The sequence below is a fragment of the Leptinotarsa decemlineata genome, unplaced genomic scaffold (assembly GCF_025532065.1).
Source record: "Leptinotarsa decemlineata unplaced genomic scaffold, Ldec_3_MD MMD2_tig00026299_RagTag_RagTag, whole genome shotgun sequence".
In the NCBI taxonomy this organism is placed as follows: domain Eukaryota; kingdom Metazoa; phylum Arthropoda; class Insecta; order Coleoptera; family Chrysomelidae; genus Leptinotarsa; species Leptinotarsa decemlineata.
In genome coordinates this window covers 10,606,272-10,620,431 of record NW_027412676.1, presented here as the reverse complement: position 1 = coordinate 10,620,431, position 14,160 = coordinate 10,606,272, and the positions used below count along the sequence as shown (strand labels likewise).

Below are 14,160 nucleotides of genomic sequence, written 5' to 3'. Positions count from 1 at the left end.
TTCTACTTGGTGATGACAGTGTTGTCAGATCTCAAATATAATCTGAATAAAAATTACAAACAAATACTTTGTTTCCAAAATTGAAGTTGTTGTAACTTCGTTGTTAACAAATATTTTTTAAAGAAAATTTGACAGTTTTGATTTATAACGACTACGAATCCAGTGGTGTAGTCAAATTTGAAAACAAAAATTGCCTAATAAACTTTTTCCATTTTTGACAAACAAAAAAAACCATAGAGTGCCTTGGAAATGAAACTAAAATTGTGAAAGTTAGTGTCAAGATACAGTTTTTCATGCTTAATATTTCAATAAAAAAAAATTGAGATTGATTGAAAAATGCACATTCTACAGGGGTGGTTCCATTTTAAATGGGTCACACTGTATATATATATATATATATATATATATATATATATATATATATATATATATATATCAAGTTTTTTACAAACTGTAGGTTTTCGGCTAAAATGAATAATCTGAAAGTGTCGAGTTTGTACATTCTATGCAGTTCTTGCTCAGCAATTAAACTGGAAATATTGTGCTTGTGCTGTTGGTGAAAACTTCCACCTAATGCACGATAATGCTCGTCCACATGTCGCGCGTCTAGTGACTGACTGGCTCACCAACGAAGGAGTTGATGTATTGCCATGGCCAGCACAATCACCGGACCTGAATCCCATCGAGCATGTGTGGGACATGCTTCAACGAAGAATTACTCCGCATATGGGGAACATTCACACAACGTTTCAATTGAGAGAGCTTTTAATCCCTGAATGGGCAAATGTACCTCAACAAGACATTGACAATCTCATTTTGTCGATGCACGATAGATGTAGGGCCGTAATAAACCAGCGTGGAGGCCATACTTTGTACTGATTCCAATTTTTTTTGTATTATGATTTTTTTCGGGGTGCCAAAGAAGAGCCATATTTTTTTTTTAGTTTTGCTTATATGCGCACTAAGTATTTTTGACCATTTAATAAATATTGTTGTAAGTTACATTCGTTTAATAATCACCCGTCAACTTTTTTTCCCTAAAGCGATCTAAAAAAAATTATTGCCATTTTTAAATATATATATATATATATATATATATATATATATATATATATATATATATATATATATATATATATATATATATATATATATATATATAATATATATATATATATATATATATATATATATATATATATATATATATATATATATATATATATATATATATATATATATATATATATATATATATAACATTTATTCCTGCATCTTATACTCATGTTTATCATAGTACATTTGTAATATTTTTATGGCATTATGTTTGTAACAAGAATTCTATTCTCAAACAAACATATTATCAATCAATCAAGATTACATTTTTATTTACAAGTTCAAGTTCTGGAAAAAGTATTTTGCTTGAGTATTATTGCACCCTTTCTGTCACACAACACTGGGTACTCCGTATAATCAATAAAGACCAGTTTTTGCTTAGCTAAACTGTTATTTGTAAATTTTCAGATGTCAGTGTTGCCGACCCCAAACCAAGAAGAACATACTTGAATCATTTATAATTGTAGGTAGGTAGAAACATAATATCTCTCAAAACAAATATCTAGAAACTGGTATCAAGACATGAATTGGTGTATTTAAATTCTACATCAATAAGTACTCTGCCTGTTGTCATAATTATCTGACCTCCGAATACCTCCACTGAATGCTATCTGGAAACTGTGGCATGGAAAAGCTAGTGCCCGAGTACCAACTTTGTGAAAGATCCATAAGCACCAGCATTATGCGGGCATTAATATCAGCAAAAATTGTTCTGATAATCCAATTTGGCTTTTAATTATCTTTCTGGATGTCCCCTCTAGTTTATTCATGCACATAGAAATTACTTGACGAAATTATACTTACATCTAAGTCATATATCATCATACCAACATAATAAATACAACATACATGTAAAAATTGAAAAACTTTCAGTTAGATATTTATTCTAGAAATAAAGTCTAAAATTTAAACTCTTTATATTTCTTTGTCTGCTTGGTGTCCTGTTGTTGTCTTTTCCGTTTATTCTGAAACAAAATTCATAATTATAGTTGAATGTAAATAAAAGTTTGATTAAAATCAGCTACAGTTTGGAAGCCAAAACTACTCAATTTCAAAATGATATTGTCTCACCTTCTGTTTGGCAACATGCTCGGCCAACATGTCACTGAGATCTTCTTTCTGCAACTGAGACTGATTCTCTCTCATCTGTTGCTCATATCTCACTGCCATTGCGTCGCTATCCATGTCCAACTCTGATGGATCAAGCGCCAATTCAACCATTCCTTCACGATCTGTCCGCCTTTGAATTATTTGGGGAGCACCCCCAGTGGCCGCTATCTGGCTCATATCATATACATGACTGCTGGCCATCATAGCATTACCGATTCTTTCATTTCGTTTTTCAGGAATTATGTGGTACAACACAGGAGTTTCGCTTCTACAAATTTGAAAATACAGGTATCAAAACGGAACATCAGAAGAAAATAAAATTATATGAAGAATATATTTACCCCTCCATGTCATTTTCAATTTTCTTCTTTCTAAGTTCGATGGTTTCAGGTGTCTCCATTCCAGCAGGTATACTTGAGATACCACTTGGAGTTACAAGGCCTTCTGCAGGCGTCACTAACCCAGATTCATCAGGTATGCTTGGGGCTTCCTTTTCTTCTTCTTCCTCCTCCTCTTCACTCTCCTCTTCAGATTCTGATTCAAGTTCTCCCCACAAAGTTCTATCCACATTTGGATCCTCTCCAATATCCTGAAAATTACATTAAATTAAATACTACACGTTACTGATAAATAGAACATTTTCCTCTGCGAAAAGTACTTTGAATTTACGCAGCAACTCATTAAAGTGAATTAAAAAGTTTGCCCTTTCTACATGTGTACGCAATTATCCATTACAATTTTCATATTTTTCGGATTGTGGAAGGTGAGAATACCCAAAGAACGTCGATGAAAAAACTTTAGATTTCCTCTACAAAAAAATAATATTCGTTGAATGATCATAGAACTTTTATACAAGGTAATATAGGTGGCAAAAGTGCTGCTAGGCTGAACCACGAATGTATTGTTGTACTCAATAATCATTCTTAATGGACAAAGATCAATGGAGTTCTTCCTGTAATTTTTTTTTTAATTTGAAGCTTACATGAAGTTCCTGAGAAATCTTGAATGTAATTTGGAATATTTTCCAAAAGGGAAGATTTCTTTTCTCAGGAATTTATTTGAGCTCAGAATTAGGACAGGTAAACTCATTTACAGCCTGAGGTCAATACCAGCTTATTTCTAAATAATAACTTAATAATTCCAGATTAAAGAGGACAAAAGCCAAAATGGGGACTGGATAAGAAAGTTAAAGTATGTGAAAGTTGTGAGACATGGGAAAACCTCATGGTATTTATCAGTGGTTTGTGATACAAACTCATTTAGAGTACTTGGTGAAAGTTTTAAGAATGAAGTGTGGCACATAAAGAGATTATCAAGATGATCATCAAATTACCAGAACTCTCAGGATAACAAGAACTTTCATATGAGCTTACAACTTGGAGAGGCAAATTCATTTACAGCTCATTTTCCCAAGAACACTAATTTTTCATTACTGATTAACACCAAATTGAACACTTTGAGAGACAAAACGGGTGCTGGACATTAGAGGTTTATGATATCAATACATTTTGGGTATCTGGTGAATTATTTGGGAAAAAGTTGTGGTATATGAATTCAATTCAATTAATTATCATAGCTATAATGCATAAATAATAATTGATGAATATCAAATTACTAAAATTCTCGGAAATATCGTAAAACTTCAATTATGTGATATTAAATAAACATAAATAACAGTTCCATTATTGAAATTTCAAAATTGGGGGCCCCCAAGTTTGAAAAGCTGTGATCATATTGTGATAGTACAATAATAGTTTAAATGGCAAATTGGAAGATGCAGAAAAAATAGAATATCTTTCAATAAAACGCCAAAATTCCATTAAAATATCTACTCGATAACACAAAAGACTATTCTATATTGATTATTTTTAATTGCTCAGCTTCCAAATATCATCAAACATATTTTTCATTTCAGTTCAAACCTGCTTTTGACATGTGAGTTTTTACATTATACATACATACTGAAGAATTTTCTTTGTTATAAACTGTTTTCTTGTTAATAATAACAATAAGTATGATAATCAATGAAAAAGTATTATCAAAATCAACTTACATCAATGTTAACAGTACTAGTTCCAAAAACGTCACCATACAATGGCTTTCCATTTTCATCAACAGGTGGCTTACCCCAACCTCCTGCATGATATCCAAAAGCACAGCCTTCAGGAATGGGAGCATTCAGTCCTGGTATTTTCAAATTGGGGTAGTTAGGAGGGGGTCCATAACGTTGCTTGGCAATCAGCCACGGAGGAGGTACTTTGTTTGCATTAGGACCAACAGGCATACCCAGAGCTGTTCGTAACTCTTCCGATAAATCCCCAGGTTTTTTTTCTTTCAGTCTGGTTTCAAATTCCTTACCTTCGTAGTAAAGATCGCCATGAATTGTCATCTTGGGCTTTGTTTGCCACCTGAAAAGTAAAGTTTTCCCAAATGAATAACTGAATAATAATTTTAAAAAATGACCACTGTAAGTCGTAGTTTCTGAAAATTTCTGTTCCAATGATTCCAAGTATAAATATCTACAGCACTCTCTGTCACATAAATCAAAATCTATTTGAGAATATTCCATCTATTTGATTATTCCTCTGAAGTGAAAGTGATCAAACCAATGAGATTATTGAAAGAAAATTGAGAACATTTTTAGTGAGTTATTGTTTTTACTTCAAAATGAAATATTTCGATTTTATACAAATAGTTGTATATATGTATCTTCACATTGTTTCAGAACTATACTTAGAGTCACTACAATTCTTTTAGAGAGCAAATTCTCTCTTGATCCGAGTCAAACCCTGATTGAGGCAAATGAACATATTTTATATCACAGATTCTTTATAAAACAAGTTCGAAAATGTATCAGATTAATCAGCATAATCCTTATCAGAGGCATAAAAAATATCTAACAACGGAAATGAAAAAGTGACTTACTTGAAAAAGGCATCATGCAATTTTTGATAATCTATATCAATCTTTCCCAGTTTAGGTCTGGCCCTTTCTCTCATTTTTGCCTTCAAGGTTTTAGATTCATCTTTATCTTGCAAGGATGCTCTCATCTCCATAATACCCGTTTTCTTTATGAAATCTGGCAAGTTGAATGGGGGTTTTTCAATACCTCTTTTTCCCTGTAAATATTTGCGCTTGAAGCACCAATGCCTTGGAACCTAAAAAGAATAATAAATCCAATTATCTTATGGAATATACATAGGTATTTGACTTCGAAAGTAGTTAAACTAATTAAAAATGTTTACCTGGACAGTATTTCGGTGTGCCTTCAACTGTACAAGCAACTTAGGATCTCTGGCAGTAACATCGTGCATTTCCACAACATCTGGTCTGTTAACCAACTGTTTCAACTCAGCAACACTCAGCCTTGTTAATTTCTTCATTTTTCGTTTAGACAATTTAGTCTTGTCCTCAAACTTCTGCAAAGACAAGAAGAGATACATATATTACATATATAGCCAGGTATATATTGACAAAAATCTCTCAAAGTAATAGTAACATCCTCTTTTACAATACAATATGGAAATACGAGGGCAGCCCTGTACGTTTTACGACCAATAAGTATTCTTCATGATGATCAATACACTTTTTTTACATTCATTCAAACCATTTATTATAACATCCATGCCACTTCAAAAGTGTGAGGGTGAGAGCTCGCATCGCCATGGTGAAGAATGAGTTATCGTCTCAAGTCATTTTTCCTCATCTGGACAAAACAAATGGTTGTCCACTACTCAGAATAGACTAGTCTACATTTCTCTAAGGGAACTGTTGCCATATGACCAGTTTTTCCGGAAAACAGGCAAACATTTGTTTCGAAGTGTTTTGAGCACTAACAACTTTTGTTAGGTTAGGTACACTTCGAAAGACCCACAGTTGACTGCTATTTTGTTTTAGACTCATAAACAAAGATCCATGACTCGTCACCTGTGTAGAGGTTATACACAAAATTTGAATTGCCTTCATCGAATTTCTATAGCATTTTTTGCTCCAATTCACATGATAATTTTTTGGGTAATTATGCAGGATACAACATGAACAAATTTTTTTAAGGCCAAATATGCATGCAACATCGTTTACATGCAATTCACACCAACACCCAGGGATGCCTGAATCACATGGTATGTTATAACGTCGAACTTGCATTATCAGTTCACACACAGCAGTGATGTTTCCTAGCACAGCAGATGATACTGAATAACGCAAGGTTCGTCCGTGAGCAAACTATGACCACAATTGAATTCGTTGAACCAGCGGCAAATAGTAGCCTTCTGTGGTGCTTCACATTATCAAAAGGAAAGCAACTTGAACTATACAGCCCCTTATCTCGATAATTCACGTCAAAAGTGATAAATCACAACACAAAAGTTTTCTTATGTTATTTCTATTTTGTCAATGAGACAATTTTCAAGTCACTGAAAAGAATACAAGTAACCTCTGTATTACAAAGTTTCCAGAGAAAAATCTGAACTGTCAAACTTTTTGGAGGTAAGGTAAGATTTTCACCTAGCAACACCACTTTTGCCAAGTAGCAAAACTTACGGGACAGTCCTATTGATGTAATTATATAACAATTATAAAAACAAACCTTCTGTATTTTATGATTATTATTACTTACCTCTTCATTTTCATCATCGTCCATATCTTCTTCTGTAGTAATCGCTTTACTAGATAGAGCCATTGGGGTGGCTAATACAGGTGGAGCAATGTCAGCTTTTTGATCTGTGAATTTGAAGGACTCAAATATGCTATAGAACTGACGATACTGTGGGGCCAACTCATGTAAACCAATAGTTTCTTGAACATACCTATAACACATTCAAAAATTACATAATTTAAAATTTTGTTGATAAAAGTTCAACAGAAATGAGCTTTCCTCTGCGTTATTGTTCTGACACACTTACAATGAGTTAGTTATTATTTTCTACCCCAAAATTCCCAAGAATTGTATTAATTTGTCTTATAAATCTATACCTAATCTTAGAAATTTGTCTTCAAATATCATAAACTTTTTCATAATGAACAAAATATCAAAATACGCCCAAAAAAAATTAAAACTATAAAGAATTTGAATACTAAATTGAAAGAGGAAACGGATATTACAAAAAAGACAAATGTAATTTATAACATTATTTGTAATGATTGTTACTTGAATTACATTCATGAATTCTTAATGATAGAATAACATCACATAAAAGTGATAAAACTCAATAAGGAGTCCAAACAGGACATAAACCAAATTACCCTGATATCAAAGTTTTACGTACAGGCCGTTTTTATATATCCTACTATTGCGATTTCAGAAACCATAAGACCCATATGGTCAGTTAAATTGGACAAAGTTCCTTATTTTGAGGAACTAGAATCTTTTTTTTCAGATTGAGAACACCAGTGGTTGTTCTTGAAACAATTGCCAAAAAGTAAAATTGTCAAAATTCATTTTTTCAAAAGCTGTGCGGAAAGGCTTTATATTTCTAATTCACTTTATAGAAATACTCAACCCAGGACAATTAATGTTACCTGAAAATAATTTGTGAAGAATGCAAACGACAAAGATGAGTCTTCATTTGTCAAGTTATGTTAAATTTAGTTGTGACAATATTTTTACATAATGATAAATTCCAAAATCTGCTACAAATAATAAGGCTACCATACTATGGGACTCATGATGCACTGTTTGGAACCTTTGGTGTAGTAATGAATATTACTGGAGTTTTTTCCCCAACACCAAATCGTTATTTTTAACACCTCGACACATGTTTCGATCACCAAGTGATCATCTTCAAGAGCAAGAGAATAATAATAATAATCGTCTTTATTGTTTTGCAGATGTAGTTCATCATCTTCAAAGATGAAGATTAAAACTGATTTAATTTTTTCAACATTCAATTTAATTTAATTATTAATTTTAATTGATTTAATTTTTTTAACAGTTTTAATCTTCCTCTTTGAAGATGATCACTTGGTGATCGAAACACGTGTCGAGGTGTTAAAAATAACGATTTGGTGTTGGGAAAAAACTCCAGTGATATCCATACTATGGGAATAGAATCAAGAAGAGATCAACATGGGATCAATACAGAAGTTTAATGGTATTAATCGAAAATTCCAATGAGGAACATATTACAAAGCCCAGTATTCTAAAAGATCAAGTTACTGATATGTAGAACATTTTTCTACATGAAAAATGTATTTTGAATCTATCCAGTAATTTATTGGGGTATCTTAAAAAGTTTGCCCTTTCTACATGTGTGTAAAGTTCTCCTTTCTAAATTTTCATATTTTTTCAAATTGTAGAAGGTAAAAATACCCAAAGAAGGTCGATAAAAACTGTTTCCCTCCACAAAAAATGACTCGATCAATAATATTCTTCATGTAATGGCCTACAAATACACGTTGTTGGATTAATTCAGTTGAACGCTGAAGAGTGGAGGTGTATGTTTGTGATTTTTATGGCAGTGAAACAAAATCTCACACTGTTCGTGATAGTTTAATGTATACGTTTGAAAATGTCCTTATAGGACGTGTTAGGAATCACACGTTAAAAGGTAAGACCTCGTTAGTCCTTAGCTTGCACAACTTCTGAGAGTTGTCTTTTGTATAGGGGCGACAGCTGATCAACAGAAAAACAGATTTTAAATAGACAAACAGACAGGACGAAACTGCAGTAATGTTAGTTACAAATGAAAGTGGCAAGAAACATAGAAAGTTTCAATTCTCTTTTCTTAAAAAAATATATATTTTTTTTTCAACGGATAAAAATAATCAATAAGAACAAAACCTCAAGCTGTCATTTACATGTCAACAGTGTTAATTTTAAAATTAAAATTGGGATAAGGAATGTGATGTCTGAATCGGCACTTGATGGTAGGAAAATTAACAATTGAATGATAAATATGAAGTGATTATTCTCAAACTTACACAAATTCCACTTCTTCCTCCAATTCTTCATCTTCCTTTTCTTTAGGCTTAGGTTCATTTTGTTTATTTTTTTCGTCATTTACTCTGTTCTTCTTATTTTTCTTTCTCTTTTTTTTCTTCTTATTTTTACTAACTTTATCTTTGATCTCTTTTTCCTTTTGTTGTTTTGGCGGCTCTGGTTCAACATCTACAACTGTCTCCTATGAAATAAAATGTTGTATTAACTTGTAGTTCGAAAACCTTAATAGCTGAAAAATCCATATGAAATAGAAATAATATCCTCAAGTATCACACATCAAGATTTTGAAAAAAGGATTCAAGTTCAGAATTCATATTGACAAAAATCTCTCAAATACATCAGATAGAACTGGCCAATAACTTTATGTAAGATTGTCACGAAAAGGTGTTTACAAAAACTGTGACATGTGTTATGCACCCTCGTTTGATAATGATAATGATAACTTTATTCTTTAGAAACCCACAGTTTTTAGACAAATCAATACAATTTCTAAAATAAGTTTGATGAGAAGAAGATACATTAGATTGACAAAAAAATACAAGTTAAAGATAAAATTTCAATCTTATAAAAATTGATAGAAATGTAAAGCCATGAGTATTTTACAAATTTAAAATCACATAACTATTTAAAGTTGAGTACAAGTTCAGGAGGTGACCATGTCGGAAGTGAGAAAGCTATCGTATAGCCAAACACATTTCACAATAATTTTTGTGTAAGAAATTTATGTTGTTAAGAAATGTACTCACAACATTATCATCTTTTTCCCAAAGTGGTTCTCTTTCGGCTTCTTTTTGAGCTTGTCCTTCACTACCTCCATCAATTTCAGTACCGAGTTCTAAGGCTCTCTGATTTTTCAAAGCGAGAACTTCTTCCAGGGCTTGTGGAAGGACAACTTCAGGATTTGATTCCAATAATTGTTCAGGTGGATCAACTTTCAATGACAGAAGAGATGGTAGTTGTTTTTCATTCACAGGTGGAGGTTGCATTATTGAAGGTGGCGGACCTAGAGTAGCTGAAAAAATTTACAAAAGTAATAAAATTGGAACTTCCGTATTTGAGAAACACTTTATTGTGAGATTTTCAATAAAGTTTTACAAAAACGTAATACTTGTTTCTCTTCACAAGAAGAACTTAATTTCCAGATAGGCAAGCCTAATATAAACTTAATTAATGTACTTTATCTAAACATAATACATAAAAATTAAAATAAATTAGTCTATTATAACCAAATTACAGAAAATCACGAAACAGAAAAAAAAATATATCGCACATATTCTATACAGGATTCACGTTTACATATTTACTTATATATTCAATCAAAATAAAGTCTTAGTTATTATTATATTTTGAATATTAATTAGCTTTAATTTAGTTTTTCGTTATGAATGTTACTAAGTCCCTCTTGAATAGACGGAGAGAAGAATTATTTATATTATTTGGCAGTTTATTGAAACTGTCCAGACCTTTGAAAAATAAAGATTTCATACTGCTTTGTGAATTTGTCCTTGGGATGTGAAAATTGGTTTCGATCTAGTATCATGATGTGATTAAAAGGTTTACTAAGTATGTTGGTTGCAATTTATCTGCTATTTTAAATATGAATATCATAGTTTGATAGTACAGTCGTTGAGAGACATTGAGCCACCTTAAACTATAGAGCATATTATGTATATGTGTCATTCTATTGCAGAGTAATATTATTTACATCCCACGATGATTTTGTAATGTTTCTAATTGATTTAATTTGTTCAGATTCAAGAGATATAAGAGTCCCGCAAAAATCATAATGAGGTTTGATTATGCAATTATAGCACGTTATTTTGGCAAACATTAATAATACAGATGCCACTCTAGAAAAAAAAATTAGTTTCTTTGATAATTTACTTATTACATAGTCAGCATGATCATTCAATGAATTTGTATTATCTACAATGAACCCTAGATACTTAATTTTACTCACCATTTCTAATTAAATTTTAAATATTAAATTTTTATATATTTTTTACAATTTGAAGTAGCTGAATTTTACCTAACCAAATTATGATAAATGTGTTTGGTAATAAATCAATGAACCTTAACAGAAGAATAGAATAAACCTGTAATATCATTTTATATAAAGTATGTTACAATGAACCTCGCCACCAATTATGTGTTCCAAATCAACTTGTTACTCAACTTATCATAGAATACCATGTTGCTCTAAGATATCCCAGAGTTCACAAGACCTGGCTGAGCACGAAAGAGGAGACAGCATCAAAGAATAACAAATGTTGTCGAGAGTTGTGATATATTTGCCAACATGCAAAGCATTTTGTGACGCAAAGTTAAATTGTTTTAAAAAGCAAAGAAGATATGATTACTATTATTTTCTATGAAGCACTAATTGGGAATAGTGTTGGAACTGAATATATCTTTGAGCAAACTGTCTTTATGCTGTAATATAATGATTTACAAAATCCCTTATTTCAATACAATTACAACTAAAGCCAAAATTGATGACGATAATTCTGAAGTCAATGATATATTACATATCTTAGATCCACAATTACATATTAAAAAAATATTTCGTGTTAGTGAGAACACTATCACATCCCTTCATTCATTCTAAGAAATAAAATAAATCTCCCCAGAAATTAAGGTCGGTTCAGATTTAAATGTTAATCAGAGAAACTATCTTAAAAATCTTCGACAACAACTCAACAATAGGAAGGGAATACCTACAGGAAATGTCAAAAATTGTTTCTTACACCTCTCAAAGAAATAACTACCAAAATGTTAGTCATTCACTGAAACCTGGCTCTACGAAAATACTCTAAGAATGGGTTAAATCTACTCATGTCATCAATGACAGTATGTAATGACATTCATTCACTTATTTGACTTAATCCCAGAATCCTAGTCATAGGAATTTTGTTTAAATATACCCCTTTCAATTTAAACAAGATTACTATGCCTGGGATATAATCAAATGAGCAATAGATTGTCATTATGTACTGCAATCGATGACATGAGTAGACTGGGCTCATTTGTGCTGAAGAGGCAATAAGGCAAGTGTATTATTCAGAAACCATACAAGGCGGTCAAATGAACTGAGTCTACCAATTCCAAAAACATGTTTGGTTCAAAACTCGTTGATATATAATGGAATCAGGATATACAATAAACTTCCCAATGAAATCAAAGAGACTCCTTTCATCATATTTAGAAAGAAATGTACAAAACTATTAAGTGATAAAGCCTATTATGACCTACAAGAATATTTTGACGATGCCCTGTAATTTAGAATGTGATGAAACAGTAATTTAAATCTGATTCAATTTTATAATGAATATTTGGAGTACAAACTGAATAGGAAAAAATGTTTTTTGTATAATTCAATCATCATATGAAAGAAGTTGTATCAAGATGACTCTAACTTTCAATTTGTGTCTGAAAGTTATTTTTTTGCATGATCTACACTCTTTGTAGAGTGTAGATCATGTAGGTCCTATTAAGTTATTGACTTTTTCCTTTCTTTGGAAGATTTCCACGGCAAAACCTTGCTTTCCCCTTTCAATTCATATCTTAGTTAGTTAATTGTTTTTTTTTATTTACTTGTCAGTTTCTAGTGAAAAAGTAGGACAAATTAACGTGAACTATGACTTTTTCCTACTGGAAAATAGGAAAATCAGGATGAGTACGAGGCCTAACTAGTGTGACTGAACACTATGAATTATTAGTTTTAGCAGAATGCCCTTTGCCAAGTTATGTGATCATTATATTTTTGGAATACTTACAGAAATCCTCATTTGTCCATCCTTGTGTTCCAGGTGGGCCAAAGACAGGTGGTGGCCCCATAGCAGGTGGAGGGCCTACAGATGTTGGAGGTCCTACCGGAGTTGTGGGACCCATAGAAGGTGGTGGAATAGACGGCGGTGGAATTGAAGGCGGTGGAATGGAAGGTGGTGGACCCATCGTAGGTGGTGGTCCTAGAGACAGATGAGGCCCCAGTGATGTTGGAGGACCTAGAGATGGTGGAGGACCTAGAGATGGTGGAGGTCCTATAGAAGGCGGAGGACCCATCATATTATCAGGTGGAGGTCCAGTCATCAAAGGCATGTTGTCAGGAGGCGGCATTTGCATCATATCGGAGTTCATAATAATCTGTGGCGGCGGACCTGGAGGCAACTAAAATCACATTCGTTAGTATTTACCGTTTTTTATCGGATTTAACTCACACTTACAGAGTCGCTCATATTGAAAACTATGAATACATCAAATTTTTTGAAACAAATATACAATATTTTCAATAATTCACTTAAAACCAAATTATTAATTCAAATGTATTCGCTCTTGCACATTATTACTGTATTTCCACTTCTTATCTAAAATCTAACACTAACCTTTCTGTTATGGAGCTTTTGTTAAAGCTGTCAGTTTGTTTCTGCTTCTCTTGTCATGTCATGGCCTGAGCTGCCAGGGATATCCAGCCACACTTCCATCATTGTATGATCCGATAATCCGAAGGTATTCTGATTGGTGCATGTACAATATATTATGTTGATAGGTGACGAGTTTTGTTCTTGCTGATCTTTTTCTATATTTAGTGATTTCCGCCAAAAGTTATTCGCTCTGTCTGTTTGAAGTCTGTTTGTTTAAAGTCTGTTTTTCTGTTAATCAGCTCTGCTCGACATATTTAACTTGAGCAGATAGTGTGTAACTTTTGAGAGGACACATATATCTGAAATATATTATTGTGAAATATTTTGATTTCAGTCTAATAGGTTAACAAAAAAGCAAATGTGTTTACTCACCATAATATTGTTACAAAATCCCTAACGCCGCAGCGGACTACAGTCACCCAATTCGACGAAGGGACCTCTACCTGAGCATGACGTCACACGCGCGTTGCCTCCCTAGGCGGTAACTGGAAAAGTCTCGAAAAGAATTCCAACGTCGATCCTGAGAGCGAAACATCGCGATGGATATGGAATTTCTAGAAATTCTAGATGCAT

General features: G+C 32.5%; 1 protein-coding gene across 3 annotated transcripts; it reads right to left on the bottom strand.

Moving 5' to 3' along the window:
• Positions 1-1,968: 1,968 nt before the first annotated feature.
• On the bottom strand, positions 1,969-13,640 carry LOC111504380 (splicing factor 3B subunit 2). Of its 3 annotated transcripts, none has more exons than XM_023158924.2 (11): positions 13,549-13,640; positions 12,943-13,333; positions 9,913-10,178; positions 9,148-9,347; positions 6,845-7,034; positions 5,472-5,645; positions 5,152-5,384; positions 4,280-4,634; positions 2,568-2,815; positions 2,188-2,494; positions 1,969-2,081 (listed from the first exon to the last, which is right to left on the bottom strand). In XM_023158924.2, the coding sequence occupies exons 2-11, from the start codon at positions 13,301-13,303 to the stop codon at positions 2,016-2,018; spliced, it is 2,400 nt and encodes a 799-aa protein (XP_023014692.1). In that variant the 5' UTR covers positions 13,304-13,333; positions 13,549-13,640; the 3' UTR covers positions 1,969-2,015. The 3 variants fall into 3 exon arrangements, with proteins under 3 accessions (XP_023014692.1, XP_023014690.1, XP_023014691.1); XM_023158922.2 differs by lacking the exon at positions 13,549-13,640 and adding an exon at positions 13,384-13,542; XM_023158923.2 differs by lacking the exon at positions 13,549-13,640 and adding an exon at positions 13,390-13,542.
• Between the last annotated feature and the right edge of the window lie 520 nt (positions 13,641-14,160).

What these genes read in the sequence shown, in the direction of transcription:
- LOC111504380 (XM_023158922.2), bottom strand. An exon ending in GAGGAAGAAGTGGAATTTGT is followed by an intron (nt 7,035 to 9,147) that starts GTAAGTTTGAGA and finishes AATGTGTTATAG; the next exon opens with GTATGTTCAAGAAACTATTG. An exon ending in ACGATGATGAAAATGAAGAG is followed by an intron (nt 5,646 to 6,844) that starts GTAAGTAATAAT and finishes TTGTCTTTGCAG; the next exon opens with AAGTTTGAGGACAAGACTAA.